Source organism: Apiospora phragmitis, assembly GCF_038363925.1.
Source record: "Apiospora phragmitis strain CBS 135458 chromosome Unknown utg000003l:1.0-2676785.0:1.0-2680665.0, whole genome shotgun sequence".
NCBI lineage: Eukaryota > Fungi > Ascomycota > Sordariomycetes > Amphisphaeriales > Apiosporaceae > Apiospora > Apiospora phragmitis.
The window spans coordinates 1336774-1353236 of record NW_027117401.1 but is presented as its reverse complement, the minus strand read 5'-3'; the positions used below and the strand labels follow the sequence as shown (position 1 = coordinate 1353236).

The following is a 16463-nucleotide window of genomic DNA, read 5'->3' as shown; positions in this document are numbered from 1 at the left end:
AGTACCCAACGGTCGTAAAAACGCCGTTAATTTCCTCCATAAAGTTTGTAGATGCCGAACCCAAACTTGTCCTTCTAGAATCTATGCCCTCCAAGCAACAACATCTGAAGCGCTGGTATGTGAAAATCAAGCGCTCAGGGGATATCGCTGAACCAAAATTGAAGACCGCCCGGAAAACGCCAGGCCGTTATAAACCTCCCAAGGGGCAAACCAAATTGTCCGCCCCAAATTCCATAATAACAAATGTTCGTGGTAAACTTTTTCGTGTGCGTCATGCGCCCGGTGTTGCTTTCAAATGCAGCAACCAGTCATGCTGTTGTCGCTGTTCCGAATGGAGAAGCAGAAAGTTTGGGCCAGCCATTGGACTCTGACTTCCGACTTCCCCTCACTCATTTCCTCGGCCCGCTGGTCTCGTAGTGTTTCACCGCGGCCTCGAGCTCGGCCAAGCTCGAGCGATCGCCGTAGGTGTCCATGAGGTTTTCCGCATGAGCCTTGGCCGCGTCGGGCGCCGAGGGCGAAGGGCTGAATTGAGCAGCGGCTTGCTGCTCGGTATGGAATTGCTTGTACTTGACGACGCCGTATCCTGGAGGAAATCGTGTTAGCCTCGGGTATTTTTTTTGTTTGTTTGGCTCCCCCAGACCAGAGCTAGGCGGCTGAAGGGGGAGTGGGACCCTCCTTTTGCCTGTTCAGGCAATCGAGGGGGGAGGAATAAGCAAGGAGGGAGGTACTAACCAATGCCCACAGTTGCGACTGCGACGGGAACCCTTTTCATGGTCAGCATCTTGTTGGCGCACATTTTGAAGCTGCGTTTTCTCTCTTCTAGTTTTTTCTCGTTGCAAAACCGTACGATATTGTTGCCGAAAAAAAGAGGAAAGAGGGAAAGAGAAATGGGACGGGGGGTTAGTCTGAACGTACAGCTTCTTTTCAACGCGACTGGCCCTATGCAGTTGGGGAAGATAGGCTGGGTACACGCCAGTGGTGGTGGAGAACGGCCGGGTCGAGCGTGGCAGAGACATGATTGATGGGAAGAATAAGGTAATATATTTTCTCGGGGGTGTGGCGCTAGTAGCACGAGGGTGATTGATTGACCGTTGAAAGTTTAGGTAATTGGAAGTTATATCGTATGAGTAGGCAGTAGTAACAAGTAGTCTATGGGTGTAAAACTACTCAGGGTAAGGCCATGTGCTGTATGCTTCTGACTCCTTTGGGATGTGTGCGTAAGGTAGTGTAGTATGCATATGATGTGTGGGAGGCACAGGGGGATATATCGAGTTTAAATGACCTGAGGTTTCGCCTGTAGGTGTTGTGAGTGTTGTGTGAGGCCCTGCCTTGTGAAATCTGTGCTTTGCGCCGCTGCAACTTTCTGATACAAACAACTTCGAAGTCCGGCAGAAGTGTCCGAAAATCGAACGAAGGACATGCGAGAGTTATTATTTGTATATCTGCAGTAGGACGACAAAGCAGCTCACTATGCTGAACAAGTGGAAATGTCCCGGGCTGGCAGAGCTGAGAGCTCGGTCACATTGTGGAGCAGCCCTGGCGAGGTGAGTGCGAAGCTCGATGCGAATACTGGGGACTCTCGCTGGCTGGCGACTCATCCAGTCATCTCTGAAGCGAAGCAGACAACAGGAGACGGAGACAGCCTAGCAAGTGTGGTCGTGGGCGGTGTGTGGATACCGGCGGTCTTCAGAAGCTTCAGAGCAGGGGGGCGAGATGCTCTCAAACTAGAGGAGAGTCTAGAAGAACTTGGCGGCCACAAGGGGATGTGTCAATGTTTAAATAGAAATGCCAGCTAGGAAACTAGGTTCAGGAAACACGACAAGGGGAGTCGGGCTATTCTTGAAGACCGTAACCCAAACCGCCAAGCAGCCAAGTTCAGTGTTCGTGTTTTGAACCGCGGCAATGGGGAGGGAAAATCATTGCACGAAACGGGCGGAAGGATCGACCAAGAAGGGCACAGCGGTTGAAATGCCGCCCAGCGCCCTGCCTTGCCTGCGCGCATCTTGCCGTGCTTGCATCTTGCAGTTCGCCCATCTGCTGCCATCTCGGGCCAATTCTGGCGAGGATCCCCCCAAAACCGACAAGCCGACAGGTGGGGTTGGCCATCTCGTGCATAAAAAAGCAAGCAACTGCTGCAAGTTCCGCCAGTCAGACAATAATGGAGGTATCGCCTGACATGTCTGCCGAGCGCCACTTAGAAACAAACAATACTATGCTGCTGCAGTGGGCTCTTGTTGAAGCATGAGTCAGGAGGAATTAATGCAAGCGTAGTATCTGCGATTTCTTTCGATCGATTTGGGCAACTTCTTGGGCAACTTTCCTAAGGTCAACCAGCTAAACTCCCTAAGCCTAGGGAGGGTCCCGCCCAAATGTCTAGCTCCCGCCGGCCCGTTATATCCAGCAGGGGGGGGGGGGGGACTGCTGCTGTTTGAAGTCGCAACGGTCCACTGTGGAAAATGGGTCCCCCTAGAGTTGGAACAGCTCACCAAGCTCACCACCCGGAGCCAGTCGTCTTGCGCAGAAATCATATGCATTGTCAGATGTAAGATGTGTGATTCGCGTACTGCTTCCAGACCGCCCGGCGCGACAGGCCTGGGAATGATACCCTACCTCTTACCCTATGTAGCACCGCAGTATGCCTACGGACGGGGGCCCATCTCTTGGCCATGGACCCCTTCGATGGAGTTCTTGGCCTGCATCAGATCGACCCTAACCTACACTCGAGTTCCAGCCAGGTCTCGAAACAGGAAACGGCCTACAATATCGACGCTAAGTGCCGAAGATGGTTCTTGGGCAACCAGGTGTCGAAAGAACAAACGCATACGATTAGATCCATCACAAGCCGCCAAGTATGTACAGTAGGAGCTGAACAGACTAAGCCAACATAGCCCTCGTTCTTCTATGGACGGCTTCACGCCCGGCGGAGTGGCATTTGCCGCAAGCCAAGACTACTGCATGTAGATCGCATCTTCCCAAGATATTTTGATGCTATTTCCATCCCTTTCAGGCAAGCCGAAACCCAACATGCGGCAGTTCGCCTGCGGTGATCAGAACGCCAAGAGGAACTGACAGGACAAACATACCTGATTCGCGGACCAAAGAAGACATCGTTTTCCCAGCCCCTGAAACCTCAAGCCAAGGAGAGGAAAGGAAACTAAGTGCGAGGGGGCCAAGTATAGCAGCACCCAACCACCCTCTTGGTTTGGGTAAAGAGAGTGAGACAGCGAGATGCCAGCCAATAATAGCGCTGCCGGGAGCCCAACCAGACCCTCCATATAGCTGGTGTGCCCAGCAAGAGGTCGGTAAGTGTAGCGAGTTTACTATCTACCGATGACAATATGTACGGCGCATACGGCCGCCGCTGCCCCGAGTGGGTGAGGAGAAACCTCGTCCCGCCTAGCTCATGTGCTGTAAGGTATGCATTCAGTTCGACCAAGGCAGTGTAAGCTTGCAGAAAAATGCCTAGACAGGCAGGTTGGCAGGCATAACAGTAGAGGGCGACACACGCGGAAGCACAAGCATCGATATCTTGCATATGTAGTGGAACCACCGGCATACGCTACAGAGACCCAACCTGACACAACACCACACATCATGCAAGGCATATACAGAACGGGGGCAGTGGCTCGTAGACCCGTATTGAACATTACTATCGCTGCTAGATGAAGAGGACGAAAAAGAACGGCCGCGGCAGCTGTTGTTGCTATCTAATCATATATCGTTGCCGACAGAGAGCAACATGTAATGTAATGGTGATGGACAACCCAATAATTCACAGACCACCAAAACCGAAGTTGTCCGAGAAACGCCATGGATTCATACCCTCAGGAGTCCTCAAACACCGAACAATACCCGGGCGCCAAAGTTGACCAAATAAACACATGCGGAGAGTGTACGAGCAATGCATCTGTTATGCAGTGCAGCCAGGAACAGGAAACACGCAATGCCTTCAGTGCTGCGCCGTGGGACCTCCGACAATGACAGCCTCAATAGTGTCGCCGGTTTCACTCTCGGCCGACTCCTCCTCGAGCTCCTCATCCTCGTCTTCCTCATCGCCTTCATCTTCCTCCTCGAGGTCTTCATCGGCGGTCTGGTCGTGGTGGTCGTGCCCCTCCCCATTTCTTCATCCTCGTCTTCTTCCTGCATGCTGTGATCCGCCACCGGGCCGGGGTCTGACCCGGCTTCGTCGGCTTCTTCCTCTTCTTCTTCTTCGTCTTCCTCGACGCCGTGGTCGTGGTCGTCTCCGTCACCGTCGTGTTCCATAGCTTCGACCTCTTCCTCACCATCTTCTTGCTCCTCGTGCTCTTCTTCCTCATCATCTGCATCTCCATCGCCCTCTTCTTCGTCCTCTTCGTCTTCATCCTCAGCCTCCTGCGTGTTTCGTCTGATAAGGCCAGGAAACATGAGAGCCGCTTCTTCGTCGTCGAGTATATCATCCGGCACATCGCTAAGGTCGCTCTCATCATCGGCCGACTCGTGCAAGCTTCTTGGGTAATCGCTCTCGTGACCCTCGTGCGCATCATCGTCCTTCATTTCAACGTCGCCGTCTCCTTGTCCAGCGGCCTCCCCAGTCGGCGTGCGACTGTTGTTACGTGACTTGCTGCTCGAGACCGACGCCCGTGACTTCTCCCTCGTAGGCTTGGCGGGACCGTCGATGGCACGCATGACGGCTTGCTCAGCCTTGCGTAGAAGATCCGGCCGTCGCACGCCCGCCCGACGTGGACGGACGATGGCTTCGTGGGCGGTTGCCGCCGGCCCCGCCGCATCGGTACCGGAATTCTCAACGGACTGAGGATTCAGTAGAGCAGTAAAGGGGTTGGCGGGCTTCTTCTCTTTCTCCAGCTCTCCCTTCTTGACCTTGTTGGCTTCGGTGCGCTCCTTGATGAGCGCCTCGAGCGGCGGACCGGGCAAGGTCTTGCCGACCTCGAAGTAGACGGCCGTGTAGCTATCGTAGATGAGGTCGTCCACGGCGCCGGCCTTCATGAGCGCCGAGTTGAGCTTCTTGAGCTCGACGGCTTCCTTGAGGGCCTCGAACGCCGCGTGGTCCGACGTGTTCGCGTCCGTCGACCACTCCGTGATGCGCTCGGCGATGATCTCGAACTCGTCCTGTGACACGTTCTTATACACATCGTCGATGATGGGCTGGACCTTGTAGTGGCTGCGGATCATGCGCAGGTAAGCGATGCAGCACGTCTGCCACAGGTCGTTGAAGTGGTAGAAGTCGCCCCCCTTCTTGCGGATGCGCCGCAGCAGGGCCTCGAAGTTGGTGCGGTCCTTGAGCGTGACCAGGAGCTTGACCATGAAGCGCACATACTGCTCGGTGTAGACGTGGTGGCGGCCGGGGCGCTCGGCGTCGCACTTCCAAACGTTCATGACCATGGTCTTGGTGAACATGGTTTTCTGGAGTACCTGGAAGGCGGATAGAGCCTGGAGGACCTCGGGGTTCTCGGCTGTGTCGTCGAAGAGCAGCCTGGCGTGGCGCATGATGATGCGATGTTGCCAGTTGGACTTGTCCTTATCCTTGAGATGAGCGAGGGTCTCGATCACGAATGGTTCCCAATCCTCCGCATCGTTGATCTCTACCCGCGCTCCCTTCTTAATGGCAAATGGCTGACGTTGTAGGATGTCGGCTGCCTCTTGATGATCGAGGTCTCCACGCGTCACGAGTTTGTGTACGACCGATACGATCTTGTAGTGAGGCTCGAGAATGGGATCGGTTCCGGACCGAGGTTTGGCAGCGCCCAGACAGCTTCAACCGACTCCTCCAGGGCCCTGATGAGCTGTTCCACAGTGGGGCGGCTTTGCCGGTCGTAGTGATCCAGAGTGGTGTAAGGCTTTTGATACATCTTCCAGATGCACTTGGCCCGCATGTAGGAATTTCTGACACGGTTAGTAGATACTCTAGGGAAGCAAAGTTGGCATGTTGTACTTACTTCCATTCCTTTGGCTTCACGCCCATAGCTTTGCGGAATAGTCTGGCAGTGTACTTCCACACTTTGTAATCGTCCATCTGTTCATGTATGATGCGCTTGTATGTGCCTCCACCCATACTATTCTGGATGAAGAATCGCTCGTGATCCGAGTGCTGGAAAGGCTCCATGGCGAACGGTTCGCGGCTAGAGGCGTACATGCGCATACCAAATTTGTGGTACAGCTCATGGATGGCCTCGATCCCTTCCGTATCGTCCGGTTCAGGCAAGGCCTTCCAGGAGTGCGATAGCGCAAGCGTGTAACAGTGGATAGCGTTGCGCTGGTATTTAACAGCTCTGCGCGCTCCTTATTCATCTTGTCAGCGGTCCAGAGAACCGACTCGTCCAGCTCATAATCGAAGCACTCAGCGAGCCGGAACCATGCATCCCATTGGTCAGGGGTGAATTGGAGCTGCTGTCGAAGGAAGGTTGCGCCGATCCTAAGGTCATCGGTTGCACCTGGTGTTTGTCTGCGATTGAGATCCACCCCCTTGAACTTGCTGAAGGCGATCATACCAAGCAAGAAGAACCACCCGTGGCGCGCGAGCGAGCTGTCGGGTGTGTTGACCGCTACTGCATCGATTGTGAGGCCACCCTTAAGAGCTTGATACAGTCGTAGCGGATGAACCGGTCTCCTGAGGAATTCCGTAAAGTTTCGCAGGTTGTGTATAGTCTGCTGATTTGACTTGGTTTGGCCGATGGCTTGCTGCATGTGCTCAATGGTACCTTTCAAGTCTGATTTCAGGAGGTCCTTCATCGACATATGGTTTGCCAGAATAATGATCTTCTCAACGAGTGCGGCAGCATTGCGCCTTTCGAGTTTCTCTGGTGGGCAGTTATGATCCTCAACCTCCCAAGTACCAATGCCTTTGAGGCCGTAGAGATCAAACAGTACCTGGCCGAGGTAGTCTTCCCAGTTATCCACTAGATTCTGTTTCAGGAGCTCGACCCGCATCATCTTCAGGAAGATCTTGTTCGATGATTTGCAGAACTTCCTGAGGCCGAGGACTTGATGGACAGCGGCAAGGTATTCTGCCAAGTCCGTTTCTGGCGCTGTAAACTCCGATCGATTCTGGTTCACGCCCGCTTTCAGGATGGTGTAGAGTAGCGACCAATTTCGAACCTGCATTTCTCGAAGCTTGTTCAAGAAGGGTGAAAAGCTGGCGTTACTCGTAGGAGCAGTAAGCATACCAACCCGGACCTCATCTTCATACACAGAAGAGGTGTGGAGGAGGCAGCTCAATTTCACCAATGCAGCAACGCTTGATCTGAGATGCCTGTCGTCGATGATGTCGAAAGCGGTTGGATCGTTGAGTGCAAGTGCGAGGGAGTTGACAAGAAGATCATCGACAAACTTGAGCATCTTGAAGAAAAGACCGCGCCGATCCTCGAGTGGCATGCTAAGATAGGGGTCTCGCTCAAAGTCATTGACTACCATTTCAATCGCTTTTAACTTGCAGGAGAACTCCTTGGTAGTGTATTTGATGGCCTGGTATGCCTCATCTAAGCGGTTCCACAAGAATAACCGCATCTCGGTGCTGGCCCCGAGTAAGAACTTCCACAGGTCCCGGAGCCCCTGGCTGGCGGTCTCGGATATGGGCTGCTGTTTCGCTTCATCTGGCTGTGGCGTACTAGGCTGCTCGTCCGGGTTCGGCGAACCTGAAGCTGACTTAGGGGTCTCCACCGTGTACACGGATTCGGGGTTGAGGACTGGTTCCAGGCTGTCGATGACGGAAACTGGATCACTTAAGTCGTTCTGGAACAGTCCCAAGAAGAAGTCCATGGTTGTCAGCTTAGATATCTCCTTGTCGGCCGCGAAGATCGATATCTCTGGCATGATCGCGTTGTTTGGCAACCGCGGACTTATACCTTCAAAGTCGCTGGCCAAAGACTCACGAAGGCTTTGCCAGCATTGAAGAATATGTTCTCGTGATACACCCTCGGTGAGAGTGACCAGGAAGACAGATGCCCATAAAAAACGCACCGAGAGTGCTTGGCTGCGGTCTGCTGACCTCCTCTGACTCAGCTCCGCAGCAAATGAAAACCAGCGGCCAAGTCTACCCTTGGTCTCGACACGAATACCAAAGTCCACGGCGCTGTTAGGGTTCGTGATCCTCTCGTAAACGTCCAAGTGCAACTCGAAGAGCATCTGGGTCATTCTGTCAACACTGTCAAATGCCTGTGGGTCATCCGAGGTCGAGGCCTCTTCAAACTCATGTTGCATGCGGCTGTATATGTCCTCGTCCAGATGGCTAATAACTTGTACCACAGAGGTCTTCATGGAATCCGACCACTTCGAGGTGACGTATGTTTCCGAAATCACCCTGACCCACTCAAAGGCAATGTCGCCAATACCCAATCCGAGCTGCTTGGCCCTGGCGGCGAAGGCCTTGAGGTTCTTTGTCTCGTCAAACTCCGTCGTTTCAGCCTTAGATTGGGAGCCGGGCTTAGAGTGCTCCAGGAACAGGCTGAAGCCTACGGCGGATGTCGCTTCCTTCTTGCTCAGCAGCACTCTCGCAATATCTTCGTCAAAAACAGTAAGCGAGTCCCGCAGATCAACCATGGCCGGTTTTGTCACCTTGGCAGTCCGCTTTTCGAAATCCGACAATTCCAAAATCTCCGCGAGACGGTCGAGCATGCCACGGTCCGTAACGCCCAGGTTCTCGGCGATATTCCGTACATTTTGAAACAGGTTCTTGTCGGCGGCTTGATAGGGTTCCAGCTGCGCGGCAAAAGGGTTCTGAGCTTCGACAGGCTCATCCGCTACGGTCTCCCTTCTTCGAGTCCGCTTGCTTCGCTTCTCGACAACTTCTTCCGTTTCGCCGTCTGGCTGCAAACCGGCAGCCGACTGCGACCTTTTCCGCGATGTAACAGAGCCGCTGCGTTCCTTCCGGGAACCACCAACAGTGATTGTGCTTTCGATTTTGCCCTCTTTGGGCGATTCCATTGCCTCTTCGGGCGAGATATCTTGACTGGTGTTATCTCCAGCATCTTCTGTGGCTGCCCCGTCCGCCGTTTTCTTCCGTAGGCTTGAGTCGTTCGACCAACATCTTCTCTGTAGGCTCTGGCGTATCGGGTAACTCTGGCAGCTCGATGGTAGTAATCCTTCCAGGAACACCGTGCGTAGCCACGCAATGGACTAGAGTCATCCCTAAATCAGCCCACGACGCTGTTGGCACGTTCAGGATAAGTGGCGACAGATTTTGCAACTCGTCATCATTTGCGCCTTTCGGCATTGCAAGCGACTTGGTCGGATTTGGTAAGAACGGTATTGGGTCAAGATATCGTTTTAGCGCAGCTGGCATGAACTTCTTGGTGTAAGGTGCCATGATAGGATGTGACAACGCCATATCATCCGACAGAACACGCAGCTGCTCTTTCAGTTGTTCTCCTGCAAAGCCCTCGGCGAGAGACGGAGGTTCGACCTCGTCAACCGCAGGATCATCATCCAGCTCGATTGCCGCCTCTAAGCAGTACCTGCTGGCCCGGGCGCTTTTCAGGAAAGCAGCGACTCGAGCCGCTTTCCTCCAAAGTTCGGCATCTGACGGATCATGATCAAGGGCTGTGGCGTAGTCGTACAGGGTTTTATGGGCGCTTCGCAATGTCTCTTCCTGGTCAAAGACTGAAGCTCTATCTTTGCCGGCGGATTTGGCCTTGTACCTGATTCCGTCCAGCTCGAATTGTCCATGGTTCTTGTAGGCCAGGTACAGGGCCTGGGGCAAACTGCTTCCGGTACCATCGATATCAGCCTGCGTGACTTCGAGCGATTGTGCGAAGGAGATGTCGAGGGGGAGGTTGTGAGCTTCGGTATGGCGCTCGGCGCGATCAAATTCAGTCTGCGCTTCCGGGTACTGGAAGATCTCGGAATTGAACAAATCATCGTATGCTTCGGCAGCTTCGGCGTATTGCTGTGGCCCCTGAGCATGGAGCTTCAGGGCGGTTTGGTAGCGTCTCAGGGCCTCTTCGATATGAAGCTCCCGAGTAATGTCGACCTCATCATCGATATTTTCCTCGGGTTCGACATTGATGGGATTGAAGGCCGGCTGCAAGTACTACATCAGTCATGCCCGCAGGTCCATGGGGTTCATACGAAGCGTACCATGGTGTTTTTGGGCAATGGGTAGATTGATTACGCTAATCGGAGATTCGGGCGTTCGCATCACATGTATAATTCACTTTCAGATCCATCGCATAGCTGCTGTTAATTGATAACAAGGATCCAGAACCAGGCCAGTAGTCGCGGGGAGTCTGCAATCACCAGTCGCCTCGTTGCGGATGTGGAATTCTTCTGGTGGTAGTTGTACAGGGTTTATGCAACGGATCGCATTTCGTAGTCGCGCCTGGAGTTGAGAGGACGCGCCTGTTAATAAATTGAGTCGAATTGACTGCACCAGCCAGCACCTCCAGATGGGCAAAAGATGACGGAACTTATTAGTGGGATGTGGGCCAGGAACCATGTGGCGCGAGCTGATCGATCCCTGCTGTGGGTTGTGGCTGACCCGCCGTAAAAGTGCGCTTGAAGGAGATTATTAGATTGACAGAAGCTTTTTTCAGGGCGTTTTAGATTGAACAATGTATCCCCGGCGTGGCTTGGGGGGGGATGGCGCGTTCCTTGATTGGAGAGACAACTCTGGCCAAATCACCAATGCCAAGCGGAACCCTCCTGTGGTGCGCAATCGTGTTCCCAGTCCCTGCCAACCAGTGATTCCAGTCCACTCCTGTCGCATGCCACCACCACCAGCCTCTCCCGACCCTCGATCCTCCCTCCCGACCTTACCTAACCCGCCCGCCAGTGTCGTCTGTACTGGAAGTTGAAGTTGCACATCATTAGCCGTCAAATCACGATTCAAGGTGCCCGGCACCATTGACGCCCTTTCTCCTTCCACTGCCACATGACTCGGGCGCATTGAGTTGCATCATACCCTTTCCAATCCAAGAATAACATTAAACTCGTGGAGCTTCATTTGCGCTTTCATAACTCCAAGCTCCTTCAAGCTCCTTCACAATGCCTTCGCCGGCGGTGCCAGAGTAAGAGCTACAGCCCTTCTCCCCATTGCAAAAACATACAAACAGCCCTGCTAACATTCGCCCATGGTAGGATATCCGAAGAAGTACTCCACGAGTCCATTGAGGCTCGAACCGAGTCGCTTCAGTCGTTGCGCGAACTTGGGCCCCCCGACTTGGTCCACCTCCTTAAGCAGAACCTCCGAACCGCCACGCGACAGACGGGCGTATACCATCATGTCACCGGTGTAGACGCCTCTTCTTCTGCCAGCTTAGCTGCCTATATCAACACCCTCACCTACAACAACAAGGAGCACGGCCAGCAAGCTACCAACAAGATCGTCGAAGGTCTGTACTGCTGCTACAATGCTTTCTCCCGCCTGGACATGCGCGTTCATGTCACCATTCCGGGAACTGTCGACAGCTACTGCATTGACGAGCGGGGAGAGAAGCGACCCGCGACCGACGACTTATGGCTGAGAGACATATCTCTGCAGTGTGCTGCGTGCATACTCGTACGCGGATGATGGCAGCGGCGACACAATTAGGAAGATCATGGGCGTCCGCCGTTTCAACCCCGTTATGAATACCGAAACCGAACATCGTTTCCTCAGCGCTGCCGAGCACCTGTTCTTCCGCGGTTGGCAGCTGGGTTCCGACTCGGTCGTGCAGGTACCCAACAACGTCTCGAACCACCTCACTGCTGGCCTGCTGAAATACTTCCACACTTCCGGCCGCTTCGCTTCTGCCATCAACCTCTTCGAGAAATTGCGCTCCCAGAACGTCGAGGTCTCTTCGCTCTTGGCCAAGGTCTTGTTCATGGGCAACGAAGAAGTACAAGGTGTGCGCGTTCTGTACCAGGCACTCAAAGATACACCCATGGACTACGTGATGCTTGATACGCAGGCGGATTTCCTCATGAAGAAGGCATTGTCAGCCCCCAATGCTCAGCAGAAAGAGGAGAGACTCAAGATGGCCCAGGGCTGCGCAGACCGGAGTACCATTGCTGCTCCTAGTGAATTTGGCACGTGGGCCCGATTAGCACAGGTCTACGTCACCATGGAAGATTGGGAAAACGCTTTAACTATTCTTAACTCGTGCCCCATGTTCACCTACCAGGATAAGGATGCACCCCTTATGCCCGAGCCAAAAGACGTCTATCTCCCCACTTTACCCGAGACCCGGTTGGAGGAAATCGACAGCGAGCCTGAATCGAGATACAATGAGCAGGTAGATCCCAGCTTATTGAACCTGAGGGCGGCCGCCTACCGTGGAACCTTCAAGCAAGCGTACAGCATCTTGACAGAAATGACTGCCAAGATTGGGTGGGACCAGCTACTCAAGATCCGCAGCAACGTCTTTGTGATGGAGGACGAGTACAGGACTGAGCGCCAGGATACATCCTCTCTTGCGCCCCCAGCGCAGCGCAACGCTAGTCTCGATGGCCTTCGCGGGACTCCTGAGCCCCCGGTCAATGGCGGCCAGAGCGACGAGGAGAACGAAAAGGAGAACAATAAGGAAAGTGACAAGGAAGACGAAGAAAAGAGCGAAATTGATAATGACGAAAAAGATGACGAAAAGGACGACGAGGAAGATGACGAGGATGAGAAGTCCAAAGCTGGCGACGCTGATTCGACTGCGCCAACCCTGACGAATGGCAAGGATGTCCCGAATGCAGTGGAGAAGCCTGAGCACACTATTGATCCCGGCAAGGTCAAGGCTGATGCCATAAAATCAGACTCGGACAACGTAAGTTGCCCTCCTGGTGGAGATACTTGATCTTAGTTTACTAACATGAGTGGCTAGTCTGCAACTACGGAAGAGCACTTATCGCGTTTGAATAACAAGCGACTGTGCGAGCGATGGTTGGATAGTCTCTTCATGGTTCTCTATGAAGACCTACGAGTCTACACAATCTGGCGCACCCAAATGGCGCAGTACCGCGCCCAGTCCATGCAGTACAAGAAGTCGGCCGAGGAGTGGGAGATCCTCGGCTGCCTGGCCGAGCGCCTGCAGCACCACGACGAGGCCGTCGAAGCCTACCGCGCGTGCCTGGCGCAGCGCTTCAGCCCCAAGGCGCTGTCGGGCATCCTGCGTGTGTACACGAAGACGAAGAACACGCGCGAGACGGTCGCGTCCCTGATCCGGCTGGTGACGTGGCAGTACCGCTGGTACAGCGAGTTCTCGCCCGATCTGCTCTACACCATCCGTACCCTCATCGAGGACGAGGGGGCGGTCAAGGTGCGGAGCATCATCCAGGCCACCAGCCTGCCCCAAAACGTCCTGGATCTGACGCATCACTACGCCGCCCTGTGTCACTCGTTCCGGAGTACCGGAACCGATGGTTAGACTTGGGGGCGAGTGATTGGGAAGAATAAGGGAAAATGAGATGTCGATTGAATTCGACACACGGGTATACCTTTGGAAGATGACACAAGGCGGAACCAGGTTACGAGACTTTATTCATTCTAGCAAATGTGCAGTCAGATTATGTGATATCCACGTCGGTACAACTCTGGAAGGGAGGTAGGAAGCAAAGGGATGTTGCGAGTCAGTCAGCATGTGGTATTAATAGACAAAAGTCCCACGCAGCTGTTTGCTTTGGAGTCAATCGGTCCGTGCTCGTCCGATCTTTTTTCTTGCTTTCTTTGCACGTGACATCTGACGACGACACTCCCGACGCCTTCCCGCTACCTACACTTCATTGCTTCTCCTCTCCCTTTTTCTTCAGCGCCGGCAGCAGATCACCGTAGACGGCCCGCTCGAGCTCGTCCCACATACGGTTCACGACGACGTTGCCGTGCGGCAGACGCCCGTGAACATGGCGGCCGCGATGCCCGTCGCCGGGTCTACCCACCACCGCCCGTTGCTCATGCCGCTCCACGTCATGCTGCCGGCCCGCCGCTTCCCCGGCACGTCGTCCAGATTCACCACGCCGCCCAGACCGTGATCGAGCCGGACGCTCCCGTCTGGGGGAACTCGGGCCCGAACCCGGTGTGGAAGGCCGACATGGTGCACGCGAGCTGGGCTCGTTGGGGCGGCGTGAGCTGCGGGGTCAGGAGTTGCGTCAGGGTTTGGGGCTTCAGTAGTAGTCGTTCCTGTTCCTGTTCCTGGTGGTTGGGGGACGACGAGGACCGCAGCAGGCCGGAGAGGCATAGGCCGTAGTCGTGCGGCGTGGAGAACAGACCCGCCCCGCCCGACTCCATCTCGTGCTCCGTGCGCAGGAAGCTCGTGCCCGGCCGCAGCTCGGCGTCGGGGTACGGCCGGGCCCCCGTGATACCGTCCTCGGCGCTGAACGCGAACTCGAGCAGCCGGTCTTCTTGCCCTTCTTCTCTTTTCTCTTCTTCCTCGTTGCTGCTGCCGTTTTTATGGCTGCCCAAAATCCGCTCCGGCCAGAACCCGGTCCGCTCCATGCCCAGCGGCGCGAAGATGCGGTCCTGCATCCACCGCCCCAGCGACTCCTCGGTCAAGGTCTCCAGCACCGCGCCCGCCCAGTCGTACGCCATCCCGTACACCCAGCCCTCGCCGGGCGCGAACGAGAGCGGCGTCGTCATGCCCGCGCGGCTCCAGTCGAGGTTGACGGCGGTGCGGCCGACGGCGCGGCTCCAGCGCATCAGGTCCGGGACGGGCAGGTCCATGGCCAGGCCCAGCGTGTGCGTGAGCAGGTGGTGCAGGGTGATGGGCCGCGTGTTGGGCTCGAGGATGGGCTTTCCGTCGCCCTCGTCAAACCCCCGCAGGATCTCCAGGGCGGCGAGCTCGGGCTGCAGAGGCCGCAGGTCTTGGTCCAGGGTCAGCAGGCCCCGTTCCACGAGCTGCAGCGCCGCGACCGCCGTCGGCAGCTTCGTCATGGACGCGAGCCAGACGAGGGAGCGGGTGGTGAAGGGCGCGGCGCCGGGCGCGAAGGCGAGGCGGCCCGAGGGGCCTTCGTAGATGATGCCTGTTCTTGGGGGGTTGTCTGCGATGAGAGACTGAGGGGGCGCTTACGTTGGGCGAAGAGGGGTACGTACCATTCTTGTCCACGAATACGAAGCCGGCGCCCAGTAGCTTGTTCTTCACCGTAAGCTCATTGGAAGAAACAGTATATGTTTTTAATATGTTATCAAGCTTCTCCATGTTGAGCTTACAAATGTCGATAGCCTGAATTTAGAATACGAGTTGACGAGTTGATCTCGGATGTTGCATTTGCGGCTTATCGGCGTTTACACAGCCATCTTGGGGCCGCCCGTAAGATTCGCGACCTATTCTTCAGCAACCCCGCCTTTGCGGCTCTCTCACCCGGGCCCGTGTTAGTGATCCGACAGCTCCTCCCAGCCGCCGCTTGCAATATTCACTCCCCCGATCCATTGGATAGCTTAGCGCTTTGCAATTCCGCGGAGCGAAATTGCATAAACAGTCCTATACGCCATCATCGTACGTGGCAGAGACATGATGCGGGATGGATAGTAGCACGCTTACAACATAACATCCAGAAACCTTGGCCGTCGTCTTCCCACACGACATCAGCCCGACAAAACCACTCGCCAGGTCACAGTTCGTCGATCAACTGAGGCTGGGTCACCCACAGTGATTCAGGCAACCAGTCTAGTGGGCTTGAAGACCAATTAGCTGGCAGGATGCTCTTGTTATTGGCCCGGTAATATAATGCCTCGTTGCGGGCCCTTCGTTGTGGGTTCCCGACTGGCTCGATTGGAGGCAGTCTGAGGTGGCGCGACCAATGCTGGTCCAACAGAGGAAGCCAAAAGGACATGGAAACAGCGCTCAATCGGCACACAGCTACTCTGCCTTGGTCTTTCTTTTTTGTCCGACGATGTTCAAGGTTCGCTTTCTGCTTCCCTTAAGCATTCGGTTGTGGGATCACCGTCCCTGTGGGATTGAACATTTTCCCTGGGGAGTTGTTCTCATGCTCTTGACGGTCCAGCCTGGGAATTTAGAGATGATGACAGGAGGATGTTCCCATACCGCTTCCTCAAAAATGTCCTGTAAGGCTCTGGGACACACACGTAACGCCCGCGTCTGTTCTCTGCAGGATATACTGCTTCCCCTTGATAGCGTTGCAGTAAATGCCAGAAGAGTAAATGTCAGACGACATGAAACATAGCCAGATCACGGGCTTCCCGTATCTTCAATTTCGAGGAAGTTTGGCGATGTGGTCAAGTATGCCTACCACGTTTCGGCCCAATGGCGCTCGGCGGCAGGCCTGACCTGTTTGTCTACAGAGTGCATTTGTAATTCAAGCATAACTGAGCTCAAGAGTAGGCGCAGGCATGGCTCGAAATGGTCTTCAAAAGTCACATAGATCCTAACGCTCCCCTTGAAATCCCACCCAGTTTACTTTGCTATTACATCCACGGTATGAACATCCGTAGAGGAAAGACACGGAAGCTTATTACGTATCTATTCGAATTTGGAAATAAAGCCAAATCTCCCACGCACCCAGGTATTCTTGTATGGCTCTTACTGTAGTATCGTACCAGCGGCGGAGATGTATGC

At 54.7% G+C, this 16463-nt stretch overlaps 4 protein-coding genes across 4 annotated transcripts; 1 reads left to right on the top strand and 3 right to left on the bottom strand.

The window, feature by feature from the left end:
- Positions 1 to 389: 389 nt before the first annotated feature.
- Positions 390 to 796, bottom strand: PG994_002806 (uncharacterized protein; the record flags this gene model as incomplete). Its single annotated transcript, XM_066854215.1, has 2 exons — positions 390 to 583; positions 733 to 796. 2 exons carry the CDS (start codon positions 794 to 796, stop codon positions 390 to 392), a joined length of 258 nt encoding a protein of 85 aa, XP_066720070.1.
- A 3153-nt stretch (positions 797 to 3949) lies between these two features.
- PG994_002805 (uncharacterized protein) lies at positions 3950 to 10071 on the bottom strand (the record flags this gene model as incomplete). The annotated part of the gene is given in 7 exon segments (XM_066854214.1): positions 3950 to 4121; positions 4178 to 5749; positions 5761 to 5880; positions 5934 to 6202; positions 6235 to 8998; positions 9018 to 10012; positions 10060 to 10071. The coding sequence occupies 7 exon segments, from the start codon at positions 10069 to 10071 to the stop codon at positions 3950 to 3952; spliced, it is 5904 nt and encodes a 1967-aa protein (XP_066720069.1).
- A 903-nt stretch (positions 10072 to 10974) lies between these two features.
- On the top strand, positions 10975 to 13322 carry PG994_002804 (uncharacterized protein; the record flags this gene model as incomplete). Its single annotated transcript, XM_066854213.1, has 4 exons — positions 10975 to 10997; positions 11068 to 11389; positions 11457 to 12722; positions 12780 to 13322. The coding sequence occupies 4 exons, from the start codon at positions 10975 to 10977 to the stop codon at positions 13320 to 13322; spliced, it is 2154 nt and encodes a 717-aa protein (XP_066720068.1).
- A 352-nt stretch (positions 13323 to 13674) lies between these two features.
- On the bottom strand, positions 13675 to 15086 carry PG994_002803 (Acyltransferase mlcH; the record flags this gene model as incomplete). The annotated part of the gene is given in 3 exon segments (XM_066854212.1): positions 13675 to 13942; positions 13953 to 14910; positions 14981 to 15086. 3 exon segments carry the CDS (start codon positions 15084 to 15086, stop codon positions 13675 to 13677), a joined length of 1332 nt encoding a protein of 443 aa, XP_066720067.1.
- Between the last annotated feature and the right edge of the window lie 1377 nt (positions 15087 to 16463).